Source organism: Zophobas morio, unplaced genomic scaffold, assembly GCF_036711695.1.
Source record: "Zophobas morio isolate AGI-343-1 ecotype UQ-CSIRO unplaced genomic scaffold, CSIRO_AGI_Zmor_V1 ptg000108l, whole genome shotgun sequence".
Taxonomy (NCBI): domain Eukaryota; kingdom Metazoa; phylum Arthropoda; class Insecta; order Coleoptera; family Tenebrionidae; genus Zophobas; species Zophobas morio.
In genome coordinates this window covers 2,195,802-2,214,598 of record NW_026972213.1, presented here as the reverse complement: position 1 = coordinate 2,214,598, position 18,797 = coordinate 2,195,802, and the positions used below count along the sequence as shown (strand labels likewise).

Sequence of the window (18,797 nt, the reverse complement as noted above, 5' to 3'; positions counted from 1 at the left end):
TAATTAATGATTTCAATCTATTAATAATTTTAGGTTATGGTTTTGTATGCTTCAGTTGGTGACACTTTAGTTTACAGCGGTCAGTTTGAACAACACCTTTGAAACATTTATATTTCTGAATAAGTTTATTCATACGAAGTTTCTATTTACAAATAAAAAAATTACAATAAATTCTCGTCCAGCATATATTTTCCTATGTTACCATTTCTAAACGCCCGTAACATTATTTTTGCTGCCTGTTCCAAGTCTGGTCGAAGTACATAATTATTATGTGCATCTCTGAGTTTGATCATATAATTTTTTTTTGTACTAATTTGTCTTAAAACATCTAAAATGTTGTCTGTAGCTTGTTCAAGTTGAAAATAGTCTACATAATCAAAATGTCCATTTTTGTTTAACCAAAACAACAAGTAATCTGCCATAATGGTCTCTCCAACTAGATGATCCTGTATAGTCGCACACAACGCCAATTTTAAACCCGTCTCAGTATTATCAATTTTTGGTGTTAAAATTCCTGGAGTATCCAACAAGTAAAAAAGTGGATTTTCACTCATTTTTATTTTCTGAAGGACACTTCTTGTTATTCCAGGCGTTGCTCCTACAGGTGTAGCGTTACCTTTGTGCATATATCTCACCCTCAACGCGTTAATTAGTGACGATTTACCCACATTTGGCACTCCGATTATCATAACACAATGATCTTCACTCCCTGTCCTATTGAACCTATCCGAGTTTTTAATAATATGTTGTGCTAAAGGGAACAGAGCTTTTACACCTTTACACTGCTGATCTTTACAGTTTGTGAAAATGATGTTATTGTACTCATTTCTTAGATGATCCTTAATTTTCGGTATTAAATTCCTGTTGATTAAATCAACTTTGTTGAGGACTAAAATATGGGGTTTTATCCCACTAACGGTGTATTTAAAATCGGCATTTCTTCCTGAAATTGGGATTCGAGCATCATGTACTTCAATAATGCAATCTACGGAACGGAGTTTCTGCTGCATCTGCTTGAGACCACGATCCATATGACCTGGAAACCAGCGTACAACGTCTTTATCTATGCTTCTGAAGACACTTCTAAACATGTCCGGGGATAGCTTCTGAGCCATTGTTTTGTCTCCACAGCAAATCGTTAATGCTGCCTTATTACACTTTAACCTAACTTTTGTCGTGTTAACTTTGATGGTATAGGTTAGACATTAAATTGTTTTAGTTGTAAATAATAAATGTGGATAATTTTTGTACATTAACAACATGATGCAATTTATGTTTGTCTGATCATTTGTTCAACATAGTTCTTCACGTTCTTCGTTTAAAGAAAAAAAAAATTATATTCTACCGCCATCCGTTTTAGGGTATTGTACAATTTTGTCACTAAAAAATACCAAGCATTTGGCGTTCGCCATAACGCCATCAAGCGTCCATTTTGTTTGATTCTTCGGAGAAGGAACCGCCGGTGTTTGTTTATAATTTGGGAATATAAATCCAGAAATGGTAAATAAATCACTAAACATCACTTTTATTTTAAACTAATTTATCAACCCATAGAATCGTCGTTCGGAAACCACCACGAAGGTATTCGTTGGAAGCCTGCCCAACGGAGTCACCACCGATGATTTACGTCAGTTATTCGCACCTTACGGAGCTATCGCTGAATGCGATATTTCCAACAGATGTGGTTTCCTGCATTTGGAAGACCACGATCTCGCTATGAAGGCCATTTCTGAACTCAATGGTACAAACTTCATGGGCGGGAGAATTTCCGTGGAAAAAGGACGTGTCAAGCCCAGGCGTGGCCCTGGCGGCGGAGGTCCGATGCGTGGAGGAAAAGACAGAGGAGGACCTTACGCACGAAATGATTTCCGAGGCCCTCCCCATAGAAACGGCGGCGGCTTTGGGGCCGGTCGCGATTACCCTCCCTATGGAGGCGGCGGCGACAGATTTGGCGGCTACGACAGACCACAGAGGGGCGGTTATGAGGGAGGATATGGGGATAGAAGACCGCCGTACGACGATCGGCGCGGAGGCGGTTTTGGGGGGGATCGAAGGCCCTTCGGCAATGATTATGGTATGATTGATTAATTTGGCTGTTTCTTGTTTTACTTATTTGGGAGGTAGATCGGCGTCCGTATGGAGATGCTCGTGGTCCTGGTTATCCAGAAGGGCCTAGAGGGGAGTTTGATGATAGAAGACCACCCCCACCTGCAGAATATGATGATAGAAGACCACTAATGAATGATAGAAGACCATTGTTAGATCAGCAAGGTCCACCACCCAGAGGTCCTGGCACTTTTGACAGAGGGGCTCCAGTTGGAGAATTGTACAGCAGAAGAGACACAGGACCAAAGCCAATGTAAGTTACATAGACCATAAATTCAGTTAATGGTGGCTTAAAAACAGTATTGCAGCATATAAGTATGAATGACCATTTAAATTATCCGTTCAATTGGCACATTGGTTGGCAATGTATTACTATAACGAAAATATTGTCACTATTTGCTGAAAGTTCAAATGAGTTGAAAAACACATTTACAACTGAAGGTTAATCAAGCCTATGTTATTAAAAAGAATGATGAAAAGCCACCAAACATCTTAATTGGAGAATTTAAATGGTCTTTTGATATTTTACAACGTCTAAACTTGCGCTTAGCCAAAAACTTGATATAGTTTTTGCCAAAATTAAGAAACCACCTGTTGATTTTAATTGCCAACAAAAAAACTTGAGTGGTGATTTTCATTTCCATTGATTTTTGTACCGTTGAAACGTCTATGAATGTCAAGGTTGTCATCATGAAACACGCAAATGCAAACAAATTATAATGCAATTATTTTAACGTTTGTAGAATTTGAGTTTATTATCTCCCTTTGAAACGTCAAAACACTTCCAAAATCTGCCATTGAGTTTGAGCCATCGTTATAAGTTTCCCCTATGACAAAACTTCAAATACTGCGATGTTGTCAGTTATATTTTCAAAGCAGAATGCAGTGTTGGTGGCTAATTTTGACATAACTACGTTTTGTAATTATCCGTGCTATGGAAACGTACAGTAAATGGGGAGAAATTGTGCCAAGAATCGAATTTTTTGCGATTATTTAGTTGCGCTATTTTAATTTTATTGCGTTTTATGATATCTAACAAATACCTATATTTAAAGTGCGTGAAATGATTTTAAAAAAGCCTTAAAATGATATTTCCTATTGCAGACTAGTGATGAATGTTCATCAAATTATCTAAAGATTAAGTTCTCTACTTTTAAGAAATTCGAAATGTTGAACAATTTGCATGAATCGATATGAATGGATTTGAATTTTGACATATATTTTTGTAGTTGTTAAGATCACTTCAATAGGAATCATGGAGCGACAATGATCTTAAATGACTAAATAAAGTTTGCTTTGAAATTTCGTGAACTTTGGCGCCTCGTTGTGATGATTGGGAAACTGATCCTTGGTTTTCACAAATGTCAAAGACAAAGCTTATTCAGGCCGTTTGCTTCCTGATAGTAGGCAACCAATAATTTAGCTCGAGTAATATGCATGCCACCTAATGTCTACCTACTATATACAGTTTGGACTTTATTGTCACATTGACGTTTAAAGTTTAAAAGAATTGAAATGACAAAACTAAAAATCTGATGTTACAATACTTACGGTATTTCACACTTTGTGACAGTGGAAGGACATTGATATCCAAGATTTTCTGCGAATTTATAATCAGTCTGTAAGGGCAGATATAATATAATATGGAAGGTACAATGGCGATTGTTTCAAAGCTAATGGTGGGTAATTTAATGTTCCGACCATCTAAATATCATAAGTAATTAATTACCCATCGATTGTTGACACTTAAGACTTTTTGAAAGATTGGTTAACCTAATTTCTAAAGCAACATCCCGTGCACGATGACGTTTTGACACATTTTTGACAAAATCTCATCAACTTTGCATTTTTCAAACTACTATTCGTTCTCAAGTTTTTAAATACAGTTGTTAATTGTAACAACTCGTGTTTCTAAAAAAAGTATTTGTCTTGTATTAAATTTATATGACACTTAAAATAAATAGTCTATTTTGAGTCCGGCAATAGCTGAAGTAAATATTTTGAAATGACATCTGGTGTGCCATAAGTTAACTAATTTTCGGCTGATTTATCACTTGAAAATGGCCAAAAATCGGTGTGAACATTGCACCGCCATCTACAATTTACTTTGACAACAAAAAGCGGAAACTGAACCTGCGGCTGTACTGAATTAAATTGGTTGTGAGATTTAGTTTAATCACGCTGAAGGAAAACCAATGGGGAATGCGTTCAGATGCAAGTGGTGAACCCCAAGGTTGGAGAAGTACCGCCAAATAAAACACAAAATATATAGAAGAGACAAAATTATTTAATTCCTCCACTGACAAAAAAAAGCTGGAACCTTCTTATTAGTGTTCAGTTACAAAAAAAAAAAACTTTGGATGAAATCAGAGTAAACGTTCTTAATCAATGCAAATATTTGAATATCGCAAATTTGATAAAAACAAAGCAAAATGTAAAGTAACTGGATGCAAATACACAAGTTATTACGAACGTGTGGCGGCAAATTTAAAATTATGGCAGTCAACAAGAGAACAAAATTTAAACTAGCCATAGGGGGCGTTGCGCAAGCGGAGTTTAGGGCTCCTGGTTGTGGCTGTTCTCCCCCCACAACGGTGATTCTGTTCTATCCTATCGGCAAGTACATGCCACCCAGCACCCCTCTATGACAAAGAAATGTGCCGCGCGCAGACAGGCCGCTACGGTCGCAAACTCGTGGTAGGAAATCCCGGCTATTGGGCCAAGTCGCGAGCGTCACCGTCATCCCGACCACTCCCCTGACTTCTATCCTAGGCCTGCATCCTTTTGTGCAGATGGTGCGACCGCCAGCTCAACAAGCAACCGCGCACTCCACTTCCACCATCTATTTCTGTGTTATTTATCTCAATTCCATTTAAATGTTCACTTTCTACATATAACTCTGATATTAAGTGACAGCTGAACAAGTGTTAAAGTTTAAAAAAAAGCAATAAACAACATTTTAATTCGCCTTACACTCTCGTGAAATTTTAAAACAGCAAAGAATTCTTATCGGAGATTAACATTGGACATTAGACAATTTATATGATGTAAGCATTAATCAACAAAATATTTACATGAAAAAACTAGCAAAAATTTATAATAACAAAAATTTTGGTGTGAAGTAAAAACTTGTGCAAACAAAAAAATTATGTGAGGTTAGAAACTGCAGAGGATGAAAATTTACGTTCAATTTAAATTATGCAACAAAGAAAACTACTGAAGTTAAAAACTGTGAGATAGAGAAAAGTTGTATGAGGTGAAAAATTGCAAAGCTAACAAAACTACATGAGTTTAATATTTTATGTCCATTTGAGTTATTGGTTAATTTTTAAAAGTGAAGTTATTCAGCTGCATTGTGGGCCATTGTCGGCCATTTCGGACGAATGCGCCGTCCAAAAAAATTCGCCAAAAATATGTCTCCCAGAAATGTGATCAATCCTGTGGCGTTCTGCAAATAATGGTCTAAATCAAAGGAATAAAATGTACGTCCTACATGACCCACAATATTGTTAATTTGTTCAACGAGATTTTACAGTTCAAACATGTGCTCGGTTTAAAAATACCCTTTCAACAAAAAATGTACCTGATGTTAAATTATGCCACACTTTATCAACTATTCAAACAAAAAATTTACATTATGTTAAATGATGATGCCTTGATCCAAGTCATTGGTTACTTAAAACAATTAGCTTTGAGAGTTTATATCGTGGACTGTCCTCTGCTTATCCAAAACAAAACACATGATAAATAAACAACACAAAAGGTATCAGGCGTTGCGAGAAAAGCTTCTCTTTTCTACGTTGTGAGAAAATGTCTCGGTGATGTAATGATATGATGATAATAACTGCTTAAGGGGAAAATTTTTTAATCTCCCTGTCCACGATATTATGAAGTCTGCCGCACCTTCACGGTCTTTTTCTCAGAATGGGATAACGTTAGGTTAATGTTAACTGTCGTAAATGAACTATTAGTAATCTTGTGTGAGGAATTAAGAAGTGTTATAATGTAACACTTAAGTATAAGCATCCAGAAACCTAATTCATAATTTGGTAAACAAAGGGTGAATCCTGACCAAGTGAATTTCATGAACACTCCTGCAAGTGCTCTATCTGAACAAATTTAATGCCTGTTAAATTGTGTTAGAATCAGTTAACGATTAAAATCCTAACATGAACAATGAATTTACAAACTAAAACAACTTTACACCACGCGTTAAGTGTCGGTTGAAAATTCGCTTATTTCCGCGTGGAAAAACCTGCAAGAATTAACTACACGTGTTGGGGAAACTAGCGGCGTCGTTACGATTAATTGTCGTTAAACAAAGGCTTTCTTCTTTTTATTAATTACCAAACCAACTAAGCTTAACCTACCTAATTCACTGTGGTTGCACTCACAACAAACAAAACAAAAGTGAAGTCTCTCACCCGACTCACCCCTCCAGCCACCAAATCAACTTTTACCAACCCTCTCAACAGAAATTCCCTAGGAGCTACCAACCACCAGAAAAGAACCAAGGTTGCCTATGTTTAACGATTTTCTTGATTGATTTTTTTTCAAATTCAAATTTGGTCACCACAATGATTAAACGCTAACTAAAATTTGGCTAATCATCCCCACCAGCATTGGGATGACGTCATCTGTAAAATTTATAATAAAAAGTTTTTTAAATTCTATAAAATAAGATACTCCTGCACTTGTGGTGTGTGAATCCGTGTCGAATTTTCACCCTAGACATTCAAAATTTTTGGAAAAAATTTAAAATTGACTCACAGTATTTTGCAATATTATATTATAGCTTTGAAACTCTAAAACCGATTGCTCTGAAATCTTGTAAATATTTTAAGGTTATCGTAATCATGGTAAATAGTTAAGCAAAATTTAGCGTTGCGTTAAAAGTTTTGAAATTTCTTATACAGGGTGACTCATAAAAATTAATGAATGAGTCAGTTTATTTTATTGATTAAATCGGAAACGGGTCATTCCGTTTTCCCGAAAATTTGGGCATACAATACATCATTAGTATTACATTGCACTTATCCAAAGTGGTATACGTATCTTTGCAAAAATGTTGATGACGTCATCACAAAATTTTGTAAAGGGAAAACTCATTTGTAACGTACGCCCAGCACGCTTCTTTACTTTTACTTTAACACACACACATGACTTTATTTAAAGATATAAGGATTCTCATAAAAAATAAATAAAATTTGCATGATTAAATTTTATAATTTTTCGGAAAAGCTGAAGTTAGGAGTGAGGGAAGTTCTGTTGAAATAACCTTCGAGCAATTTTTTTTTCAATGTGCGTCGACTTAAGATGCTTATATAAGATTGTATATCAAGATTAATAAGACTTCCCAGCCGTCTTTATTTCATCGAACAATGTGTCACAATCTATACATAACATAATTAAGGATATTGCGGGACATTCTTTAGTTGTAGATATTTAATCAGGCATTCCTATAATATATAAGAAATGATTAACGTAGTTCCCATCTTACTGCAACCACGTTCTTACTCTTCAGAAAGTTAGATTATAATTGACATTTGTGACAGACAGATGAATAGTCAGTTACTAGAACGAGGCGACAAAAGAATCTATGAAATTTCAAAGTGTACTTGAATTCCTACACTACACTACAAGTTTAAACTACCGAAGCAAATGGTACTTACCTACTGTTAAAATTAATTATTAATTACCGCGAGAAAATAAGGTGTGCAAACTAGTCGCACAACGAATTGTTTCTTGAAGGTTTCCACATAAATAATAATGTTCAGTTTACTGTAGTAACATTGAAATCCAAAGCTACAATCCTTCTATGTCTAAAAAGTAGAAGTGTAGGCTATACGATTGTCTCATGAAAATGTCTGTTCTATTGCGGTCATCTATATCTCAAAAAGTGCTTGAAATAGGATAGATTCCTAGTTTACCGAATCTAAAGTTATCTCAAACAAAGTCGTTTATGTAATAAATAAAATAGAATGAAATCTTTACAGAAAAAGGCTTGTTTTCACATGCGACTAGCACTTTTTTCACCACTTAAAAACAAGACTAGCCGTATGAGTGACACAATTTAGAAAAAATTGTCAAAAATGAAAATGCTTTCACTTTATGTTTATCTTAAAACAATAATATCTTAATAGTATAGATAATTATCAAGCAATTTATTGGCAACACATAGAATCATTTTGATGTTTAAATAAGTTCTCGGAAGATGCAGAAACGACTTGACTTAAAACATCATTGCGACTATCAAAATCTTTATTATATAAGACTCGCCAAACAGATATAGTGATCACGTGATAGTTGCGCAAACAACCTGCGCTAAACCTCTGCGGAGTTGATGTCCAATACACTAGCACGTTTAAACTGAATCAAACACCTGAAAATCGTCCATACCACAAATACACACACCTTCACCTAACCACAACAAATTTACACGAATAAGTCAGAACGCTCGACAAAAGTACCTAGTGTTTAGATTTTAGAGTATGTTGTAAAATCGACTTCGGGACACGTAGTTTCTAATCATTAAATTGTTTACGTGTTGATAGCGCATTGTTATTACTACATCTATTCGGCGATTTTAGTACAATCAGAAAACTCCGTATGGTATTTCAGTAGTTTTAATTTAGGACATTGTACAATACAATAATAATGATCGGATTCGCCCACAAAAGTAGATAATTTGAATGTTCGTAGAATTATTTTAAGATAGGCGCTCTTGATAATAACATAGACGAGTCCCCAATTACTCAAAAAAACTAGATGTCCCAGAATCATCCATAGAAAACAAACACATAATTGTACAGACGGCGCATTTGATAACGACGATTCATACATTTAACTTTTATTAAAATTAAATTAATGAAATTTATTTAAAATAAAAGTTGGAATTTAGTGTTTTTGTACACCTCAAACATAAAGTTTAGAGTATTGTTCGAAAATAGTGTTTTAAGGAATTGGATTTTTGTTAAACATTCAAAATTGTCCTATCACAGGGGTGGTGCAGGCGGCTTTGCAGACCGTAGTGGTTACGGTACGGGTTCGGCAAACGGCTACAGTGCCGCATACGGAAGTCCCGCAACCGGCGCCCCGGCAGGTTACGGAGGTCCAACAGGTGCCCCGGCTAGCGGGTACGGAACCGGTGGCGGTAGTTTCGGCAACCCTCCTCCGCAAAGCGCCGGTTACAGCGACACCCGAGGTTACGGAACGGCACCAGGTTATGGAAATCCTGGCGGCTACGGCGACACGTACGGGACAGGAGCAGGAGGGCGTGGTTCTTACGACGCCGCTTACCCTCCACTACCTCAGCAGAGAGGAGGGTAAGTCATACGTGGAGTGCTCATTTCTAGAAATCACCGTGAAGCGATGCCTCTTTGGGGAGTTCCGCGGGTGCGATCTAAAAATAATAAAGAGGTATTGTTTCAGGAAGTTTTGGTCCAAGATTTGAGACTGAAAACAGTTTTGCCTAGTATGGAGAGTTAACTATTTTCATTTAAAAATTTTGTACATATTATACTAGATGGTGTTTTCATTCTATATAAGGTAATGTAAGTAATTTACCCAAGTTTGTTTTTATTTACAGTTATTTTTAAGCTGGCGTTGCGTTTGGAGTAGCGACATCTGAGTGCGGTACGTCTAACTATATGCGGATTGAGATTTAAACGGACTTTGTAGATGTAGTTGTGGTTATTTATAAATTTGCGAAACAAAAATTATGCGCTGAAAGTAGGAAAATTTGGGTAAATTTGTGTCTTTACGGTAGGGTCTTTGTGCAATGGAAGCGCCAATAAGTAGCCTTATATAGATTGGAAATCTAATAAGTGGTTTAAAACGTCTACCTGATCTACTAGATATAGTTTTTGTTGTAGGTTAGAATAGTTTTCACAGGTCGGGCAGACTTTTTTCCCCCCTCTTTTTTTTTCCTTATTTTTAAATTATATTTTCTAGCACTGTGGAAAGAGAAAAAACGCAATAAAGCGATTACATATTCTCTGAACTGTACTAAGTTTGTTCAATTCTTATTTGTAGCTATGCGAACGATGGCGGCCCTGGTCTCCAGCTCCCGGACGCAGATTTTAAGCAGCCCTTTGTTGACACGACTGTCGTGTAAATATTTTTAAAACGGTCACTAAACGAAACACATCCCTAGTAAATAAGCTGCGTATTTTCTCTATACACCAAATCAACCAAAATGGCGCCCAGATTTTATTACCACCTAATGCAATTCGTATTTTTTAAACGTAGTATAATTTTGCGTTTCAATCTAGTTTTAATGGTAACAAATTAATTTTCCTATTTTGTATTTTATTCGTGATCTTGGACGAAATATTATCCTTTTGTGAGTTGTATAGTTGACATAAATGTCTATAATAAAAACTGTCTTTTATAATTTCGGTTATTTTCTCATTTTCATTCCTTTGATCTTTCCGGCAAGACGTTTCATAATGACGCCGTGCGAAATTATTTGGACGCGACATAAACTGACAAACAATTCAAAGCACGTTGGCGCCAGAAACATCTATAGTTAAGTTTTCAACCTTTTTACGATTACTCTAATATACTCGCATTACTCCGATATAGCGGCGCTGTGGATCGAGTTCGTATGTAGATGTCATTATAGTTTTATTTGAGTAGTATTAAAAAAAAACTTGTTATTTATATACAAAATTATTACAACATGATACATAATAATTGAAAACTAGAACAAAATAAATGTTTGTCTTACAAAATAATCGGGTTTGCTGTTTGTTATCACGTCCTCCTATTAAAATCTCCATTGAGTTTAATCCCTTATACATTTCTTCTGAAATATTTTCATAAACGTTTTATGACAATTTCCCATGCTTTGGATGTTGTATTAATTTGTATTTGTCTTTAATGGTTGACACAAAAAAATCGAATTGTCGAGATCCGACTATCATAAAACGTACACAAAATATCCAAAAATGAATTGTCGCAACCTTTAAAAAATTGTTAAATATGACAATTAACATGTATTGTTTTTAATGTACTACCAATATTGACGAATTCTTTAAAAAACTTGAAATAATTTGAATAAAATGTTAGTAAAAAGCTGTTTCTATTAGCGAGTAACAACTGAGAGGGAGAAAAGAAATAATATCTTCTGAGAAAATGCGGAGTTTTTGGTAACTACATAATAAGGAAATTGGAACACCAAAAGACGATTTCAATTTTTTTTTTCCAATGTTTATACTCGTTTGTCATATTTTATTTAATAGCATAGCGACTATATGCGCACTGGAGCATGCGGATTGTGTAAATAAGCCCACAACTTCTAAGTATGATTGTCGTTCTTAATTAATGTAATGTAACCCAAACTCTTTTCGGCATCGTGTTAATTTTAAGTCAGCGTTAAGGTCGATTGTGAATGTCTTTCACAACTTGGAAGGGACGTTTTTTAGTTCTATCGGGATAAATGTACAGTTTAAATAAAAATTGAGTAACACTTTTGTTCCTATAAAAATCAAAATAGGTATTGGTTTTGCCATCGGGTTACAAAGATTTAAGATAAACATACAATAATATATTATATGTTTTATATAAAAAGAGATGCAAATAATGTATCCGTCGCTTCTGGACCGATACATTTAGCAGCACTTTTCTATCAAAATCCCATTCTATCGTCCTAAAGCGACGGATATAACTTGTTTCCTGTTTTATCCCCTGTTACTGTTTTCGCCATTTAAATTGATAATTCAAATACCGTTCATTTAGATTGTTGGTGGCGCATTCTGTAAAAAAGTACACAGCATCGTTTTATAACTTACGAATATGTCATTAAAAAAGTGGCATGGAAAAAAATGAAAGTAGTACAATCATTAAATCTGATCTAGATCTAATTGCAGTGTTAAATTGCTGGTAAATTCTATTGGCTTAAAAATGGAGGGGAACAATCGAATTTTGTCACTGAGTATTACCTCCACCACACTGCAAATTTCAACATCTACGCTGTCATCTTATCGGACTAAACCAATCGTAGGTTAAGTTTCGTCGCCGGATCGTTTTGAAGACTATAAAGCACTGCGTAAAATTATTCAAAAAGTTACGAAATCTTGCTCCAACAACAATATACACAATGTGTCTTCCACAAAAATCACCTCTAGTTAGTGATTTAAGTTTTCAGTTTTCCAGATACAAATCTAAAATTTTGTTTTTTATATTAAGTGGCGTTAGTCGTAAGGTTCAATGCATTTAGTGTATTCATGGTATTTGGATTTTTACATATGAGAAAGATCTTCCCTTGGAGATCACTAAAACAAATATTGAGAGAAAAATTAAGCATGCTGTTATAATTTTATTAATTGATTTTTAAAATACCAGTTTTGAAACCCCAACGAAAAAAAAATTCGGAGTAAGTTTTTAGTTCATTTTATATGATTCTTTGTGAGTAGCATTAAAAATTGCAGACAAAACGTGAGAAGTTTGATGGTTTGATCTTCTGTGCTACGACCACCATATATTGTTTTAAAACACGTTTGCTTTAAAAAATTCTTTATTTGACTGTTTTCTAAAATGATAATCAGTTTCTCACATATTCCTTGCTAAAGCGTTGGAACTTTAGCTTAGTCTTGTCTTTTGTCTCAATATTTTTAAATTAAGTGCAAAACACGTTTGGTGCTTAGCTGTTAATTTAAGTTATTTTACTTTTTATAGTAGAGGAAATGTTGCCCCGTTTATTCTGTTACTTAAAAATACATACACATTTTCAACAAAATCACAGAAATTTCAAGCTATATTATAATTAGTGACTATTGAATCGTTGAAAATGAAGCGTATAAGTTTTTTCTATCGAAATGTTTTAAGTTTCTTTGTTTTTATGTGTAATGTTTTCTGGATGTTGTGCGTCACGTAGTCTCCAGTCTTGGTAATGCTATGAATAAATTCGTATTAGCGATATTTAATACAGCAATATTTCTTGCGTCTTGGACTGGTGAAATACAATACATGTTTCCTTGAAGGCATTCTTGATTTAAAGATGACCAACAGAACAACTAACTTTGTAGAAAGAAGGTACTTTCAGAAAGTTACTTCCCCTTAACTTGATCTGTTGGTTTTTCAAAACTAAGAATCAGCCTCAATAAATTCACAACACCTAAAATAGCCTTTTTGTTCTCATTTAATTGACTACTTTTATGTGTTCTTTTTGTTATCAGGTACGCTTTGTAAAATCAGATAAATTAATAATTTTAAAATAGTGCTTACTGATGTTTGAACGTGCCACATTCGCAATTTCGTCGCACATATTCCGGCTACGTTTTTAAAAAATAGAAATACGATGTACAAATTACGCGGATCATCCCCGAAATGCGATAATTAGAATGCGAGTGGAATATGAAATATGCGCTGTTTAAACGGGCAGTTTTTGAATAAAATAAATCCCGATGTGAACCACATACTGGTTTATTTGTGAAACCAGCGCTTAAAACGCCTGCTCGAAACGAATTTTGCGCTGCGTTAACTAAACGATTATATTGATCTCTGCGATCAATGCTCATACGAAGTAATCAACCGGCATCGCTTTTGATTTGTTTCTTCCAAATAAAGTAAAGCACGTTCAAAAGTAATAAGCACTAAACACAAACTACGGTTAGCAACGACTGAAATTACAAGACTCGAAATAATGGGCCGAATAGCGAATGCACAATCGATATACTGGCGGAAAAGAGCCCTTGAGAACAATAACTGGTCCGAAAGGACGCGTAACACCTTATCATGCTTATGTTCTACGCCCCTCGAGCGAAAAAACGTAAAACAAAGGAAGAGAGAAATATCGTCTTGCGGAAAATTAACCAGAGCCAAGTCATCGTCGGTTTATGTACGAATGAGCTGAAGAATCGTGCGTCCCCAGCCAAGGTCCATGATGTTTTTGGTCATAATGCGATTTGAAAAGTAATCTTTTGGGCCTGTTCGCCGCATTCGTCAAGAATTAACGAGCGTTTACTGCAGGTGAGGTCTTTGTAAAAATTGTTTTGATATCACGACAGTATGAATAAGATAGCGCACTACTACATCACAAAACTTGTGGCATATACATTCAGCTATGCGCATTTATCCGTACAACATACGCTCAAAATTACAAAAACTGACCAAAAAGCATCATCGTTTTTTTCTGTTTCTGGAGCGAAACTCAAACGGACATATTTTGGATTATTTTTGATAGAGAGTTTATTTAGAAATGGATGTAAAGTACAATTTAATTCCACAGGTAACGTGGTGGAGCAACGTAAAATGGAAGATTTTGAAGATGCTCTTGTGGAAAGTCGTAGTGAATCAATCAAGGGCGATACATGTGAGTATACGTTATACAAATCAATCTTTTGCTTCGTCGAGTATTGTGTTGTGTTCCGAGCTATAAAATCCTTCTTCCTCTTCTAAAGCTCTTAGTTGTTGTTCTTCAATTCTCTTTAGTTCATTTTGTAAAGCGATGTTTTCTGCGCGTATGATCATGTCCATTACGGCGTTTCTGGCTTCCTCTTCGACAAACCGTTTCTAAAAATGAAACAGCGTTTTAAATATTTTGTGATTCCATACCTTGAACCGACACTTATACGAAGTGTACAACAGTACAAAAATTAATTATTAATTTATCCATAAAATCGATTGATTCATGTTTTATTATTTTTTAAACATCGTGTATGAACAACTAAAAAAAATCAAAACATATTAGCTCAAAATGTTGTATCTCGTAGCACATTTCTTAATAAACATTTAATTGATAAATTTTTGCGATGACGTCAGTAATTTTCTGGAGAGGGTGAAAAATAAATTTTCATTATTCTATACTTAACAAAATTTTGTGATGACAAACTACATCAAAGTTTTCAAAATAACAGGAAAATGACGTCCAAGGTTTTCTAAAACTCAATTTATATTGTGCTATTGTAATCACTTTAACAACTCACCAGTGTTGAGTCATATTGGTAATGTAATAGATATTGTCTAATAACTGCCAATTCAACCGTTATCCACTGCAGCAACTCATCAAAAGCAAGGTTACAATTTAATATAAAGTTTGAAATGTGAACATTTTGATTGTAAAAAAAAATACGAAGTTCAGATTTTTTGATGTATGTTGTATGGGATAATATAATTTAGAATTTAGATTTTGTAAATAAAAAAATAATATTTTATTTTTTACATACCCATCGCTCCTCCGCTAGTACTTTCCTCTCCGCAGTGAGTTCATCAATTTCCCTCTTTCGTACTTCCTCAAGCTCTTGGTTATATCTGTATTTAAACAAATAATGGCCCAGATAATGTATAGGATCTCTGGGTTGTTTGGCAGTTATCTCAGCTAAAGCAAGAGTTAAAGGTTTGCCGACGTACTGCTTTAAATATTTAACATCTTCAGTTGACATCTTGCTTTCAGTTGTACTGGCTATTTAACATTATTATCGTAATTGTTTGATATTAATTAATTTTACCTTCACTAGAGATGGAAACATCTGGAGGACCGATTTGGTCAATGGCTTGCTGCTGTTGTTCACGCTCTTTGAAAAACTGTAGGATTTTGTCCAGTGAAATACTGACTTCTTTGAAGTAACCTTTCTCTTGAGCTTCTCCAAACGTCATGACACTGCCTGTACGCGTGAGCAGTTTACCAGAAGGTGTAACTTCAATGCCTTTGTCCTGAAGAATTTCTAAGAATTGTGTTTTACATTAATATGTATTAAAATACAAAACCAGAATAAAATTATATAAAAAAAAATGTATTTTTGTAATAACCTGTTAATTTCATGTCAGTATGCTCAACCTTCCATTCTGTTTGCTTCAATTTCTGGTAATATAGCAGATGTTGCTCCAGCTGTTCAATCATTGGGGTAAATTTTTGATTTATTAGAACAACGTGTGCCCTATACAGGGTCCCCATTTGTACATCAAGTTCTGCTTTTAGGTCTTTAAGTCGGTCTTCCATCAACTCTGCATCTTCATCTAGTTGAAACATTAATGCCTCGGCTTGTTGTTGAAACGCCTGCAAGGAACATTTTTCTCTACTAAATTAAAACAAACCCCTAAATATACAATTTTTTCTTGGCGGAAACTTTTGCATTTATAGTCAAGTTCTTTTTCTAAATCAGAAATTTTCTTATCAAGATCATTGATAATGAGAGATAGTTCTGACTTGTTGTCAATCGAACTCAACAGTCTGCTCCTTTGATTTTGCATTTCGCCAATTTTCGTTTTAAACTCTTGCGTCGCTTCACCTATTTTGTAATTAACAATTTGTATGGTGACGTCCAAGTTTTCCAGGGCTTCGGTCTTTCTTTGAATCGAAAAGTCAATTTCGCTTAAACCTTGCAACATTTTTTCAACTAAAATTCTAAAAGTACGCATGAGTGTATTTCTGTGCCGTCGCCCAAATTACTCGTTCGTTTTTTTCATAGGACTAATATCAAAAACAGAATCCAAAGAGGGCCGATGGGTAAGATCGCCAGCATCAGGTACCACACCGTCAAAAACCATGTCTGGCTGGGGTCCATCTTCTGGCACAATATCATCGTATTGCATCGTGATGATAATGTAAATCGGAATCTAGAACAAAAAGGTCTATAAAAACTTGACTGATGTCACTGATGTGTCAACATCGAAAATATGACTTGATATGACTTCTGTGATGTGACTGCAGTTTGCATATTTCGGGCTGCTATGATGACAATAATTATTGTTGCTCTAATCCCCCCCCCCAATTCGTAACAAGTATTGAACATCAAAGGTGAAAAAGTGACCTAGAATTGAAATGCAAAAATATGGAATTAGAACTTTTTTAAATTTCGTTAAAGTAAATAGAAGTGAAAATAAACATTTAGTACTAAATAGAACACAAATGTCCGAAATGCGGTTCCTCTGGACCTGGAGCAAAAACTACGAAAAATATGAGGGACTGTATTTTCTGAGCTACCAAACCTCTTTTCAAAACAAGATTGCTACTGTATATTACTACTGTACAACTCGTTGTGAAAATAACGCAAGTCTCTAGTTCGTAACATTTTTTCAAAAGTGAGTGGATGGCAGTACCCAAGTTATTACTCGGTGTGGTATGAATACAAAACGAAAAACTATGAGAGTGCAAATTATAGGTCACGTTTAAGGAATCGATACCTCTCATCAAGACGATCGAGTCTCCTAGTTTTCGACGTTACGTTACGCGATTCACAGGATTCCGTACACACCAACTTGAAAATGCGTTAAAAACTTCTAGCTAACAATTTTGCCATTGATCTATCAAAAATTTGGACAACAGTCAGCGTCGACGTCACTTTTTACATCTCACCGCATTCATCTGCAATTTGTACTTCCGAAGTGACCACTAGACCACGAGGTCGCTTATCTTTTTCCGCTTACCAACGTGTTATTGTGTCGCCGTAAGTTCTTTATCTCATCCACACGCATAACTTCGGAATTGGACAGTCTTTTACTTCTTTTACTCTTAAGGTGAGTATCCCCACCGCCCGTGCTCCATTCGTTACGAGTGGGTTATAATCTAGCTTAACGTTCATGTACATATATTACCATTACTTATCTATGATTAATAAATTATGTCTTCATTTTAATTGATAATAATAAGTCCCCTGACGAGATATGTTATCTTGTGATGATGTCTGGGTTAACCTGTATTACATGCCTATCAATAGTGGAGTGAAATTGTCAACGTCTGATTTACCCTTCTTACTATCCCGAAGCGGTCCTTCACAGATCCAGGACCTAAGGGGCAGTTTTTGCGACACCCACTGATTAAGGTCTCAGAATCACATAAAAATCTCAGACATCAAATTCACTTAAAATTCGGGCACTAAGCAAATAATCAAAAATTAGAAAAGAGCGGGAAAGGCTTCGCAGTGTACTTATTTTCTTTTCTAAATTAAAAAACTAATAAGACGCCACCACTACGGGGTAACCATTCCGTGTAACATATCACATGGCGAGGGAAAATAAGTACTTCAAACCACCCTCTTTTGTTTTTTTTTGTTTTTGGATTGTTTAAATTACTTGCAAAATGAAGTAATAGCTTTAACTAAAGCAAAAAAGTTATCTGTGCATTCTCCGACGACTCTGAATGTAAGCGAAGAAAAATGTTGCTTCTCCGGTGGGAATCGAAAAACACTTTCACCGCTTGCCGGGCGGGTGCTCTTACCACTAGACTACGGAGGAGCTTAACTTTCTTAACGTGTTATTGTGCCGCCACAACTCCTAGCGCAGTATGCAATAATATCACTCGTAAATGTTGTCTGTTCTGTGTTAGTTGTTATGTAGACTGAATATTTTATTAGAATGGAACCAAAGACAGAGAAGTTGGAATGAAAGTACACATTACAAAAAAGACCCTAAATTGACACGATGAGTCGATGTTGGCGAACCTTTTTTGCCACGGGGGTTGGCGTCTTTTACGGGGACGGTTGCTCGGGTGCCAGCTTCCTGGCGAAAAACGGATCTCCAGTGGGTATCGTGAGTGGACGCACGAGACAGAAATAATATAACAGTTAAACAAACGGAAATAACTGTAACGAAAAAAACGGTCAGTCATCCGAAGCGCTCTCCCTCTAGTAGGCTGCTCTCCACATGGTCCTGCTTCGGTTCCTGGGGAGACGGTGACGATACGCTGAAAGGGGTCACGCGGCGGCGATGTTAAAACGGACGGGGACTAGCCGCGCTTAACTGCATGAGTA

General features: G+C 35.6%; 3 protein-coding genes across 5 annotated transcripts; 1 reads left to right on the top strand and 2 right to left on the bottom strand.

Annotated features, from left to right (window-relative positions):
• Nucleotides 1–83: 83 nt before the first annotated feature.
• LOC135144843 (mitochondrial GTPase 1) lies at nucleotides 84–1,362 on the bottom strand. Its single transcript, XM_064076969.1, has one exon. It carries the CDS (start codon nucleotides 1,113–1,115, stop codon nucleotides 162–164), a length of 954 nt encoding a protein of 317 aa, XP_063933039.1. The 5' UTR covers nucleotides 1,116–1,362; the 3' UTR covers nucleotides 84–161.
• Nucleotides 1,363–1,389: 27 nt separating this feature from the next.
• On the top strand, nucleotides 1,390–14,422 carry LOC135144842 (RNA-binding protein 4.1-like). Of its 3 annotated transcripts, none has more exons than XM_064076968.1 (5): nucleotides 1,390–1,500; nucleotides 1,555–2,074; nucleotides 2,125–2,359; nucleotides 9,108–9,431; nucleotides 14,339–14,422. In XM_064076968.1, exons 1-5 carry the CDS (start codon nucleotides 1,498–1,500, stop codon nucleotides 14,340–14,342), a joined length of 1,086 nt encoding a protein of 361 aa, XP_063933038.1. In that variant the 5' UTR covers nucleotides 1,390–1,497; the 3' UTR covers nucleotides 14,343–14,422. The 3 variants fall into 3 exon arrangements, with proteins under 3 accessions (XP_063933038.1, XP_063933036.1, XP_063933037.1); XM_064076966.1 differs by lacking the exon at nucleotides 14,339–14,422 and adding an exon at nucleotides 10,141–10,501; XM_064076967.1 differs by lacking the exon at nucleotides 14,339–14,422 and adding an exon at nucleotides 9,695–10,501.
• Nucleotides 14,281–17,645, bottom strand: LOC135144841 (myosin-3-like). Its single transcript, XM_064076965.1, has 7 exons — nucleotides 17,476–17,645; nucleotides 16,499–16,665; nucleotides 16,156–16,453; nucleotides 15,859–16,105; nucleotides 15,558–15,773; nucleotides 15,276–15,511; nucleotides 14,281–14,622 (listed from the first exon to the last, which is right to left on the bottom strand). Exons 1-7 carry the CDS (start codon nucleotides 17,521–17,523, stop codon nucleotides 14,443–14,445), a joined length of 1,392 nt encoding a protein of 463 aa, XP_063933035.1. The 5' UTR covers nucleotides 17,524–17,645; the 3' UTR covers nucleotides 14,281–14,442.
• Between the last annotated feature and the right edge of the window lie 1,152 nt (nucleotides 17,646–18,797).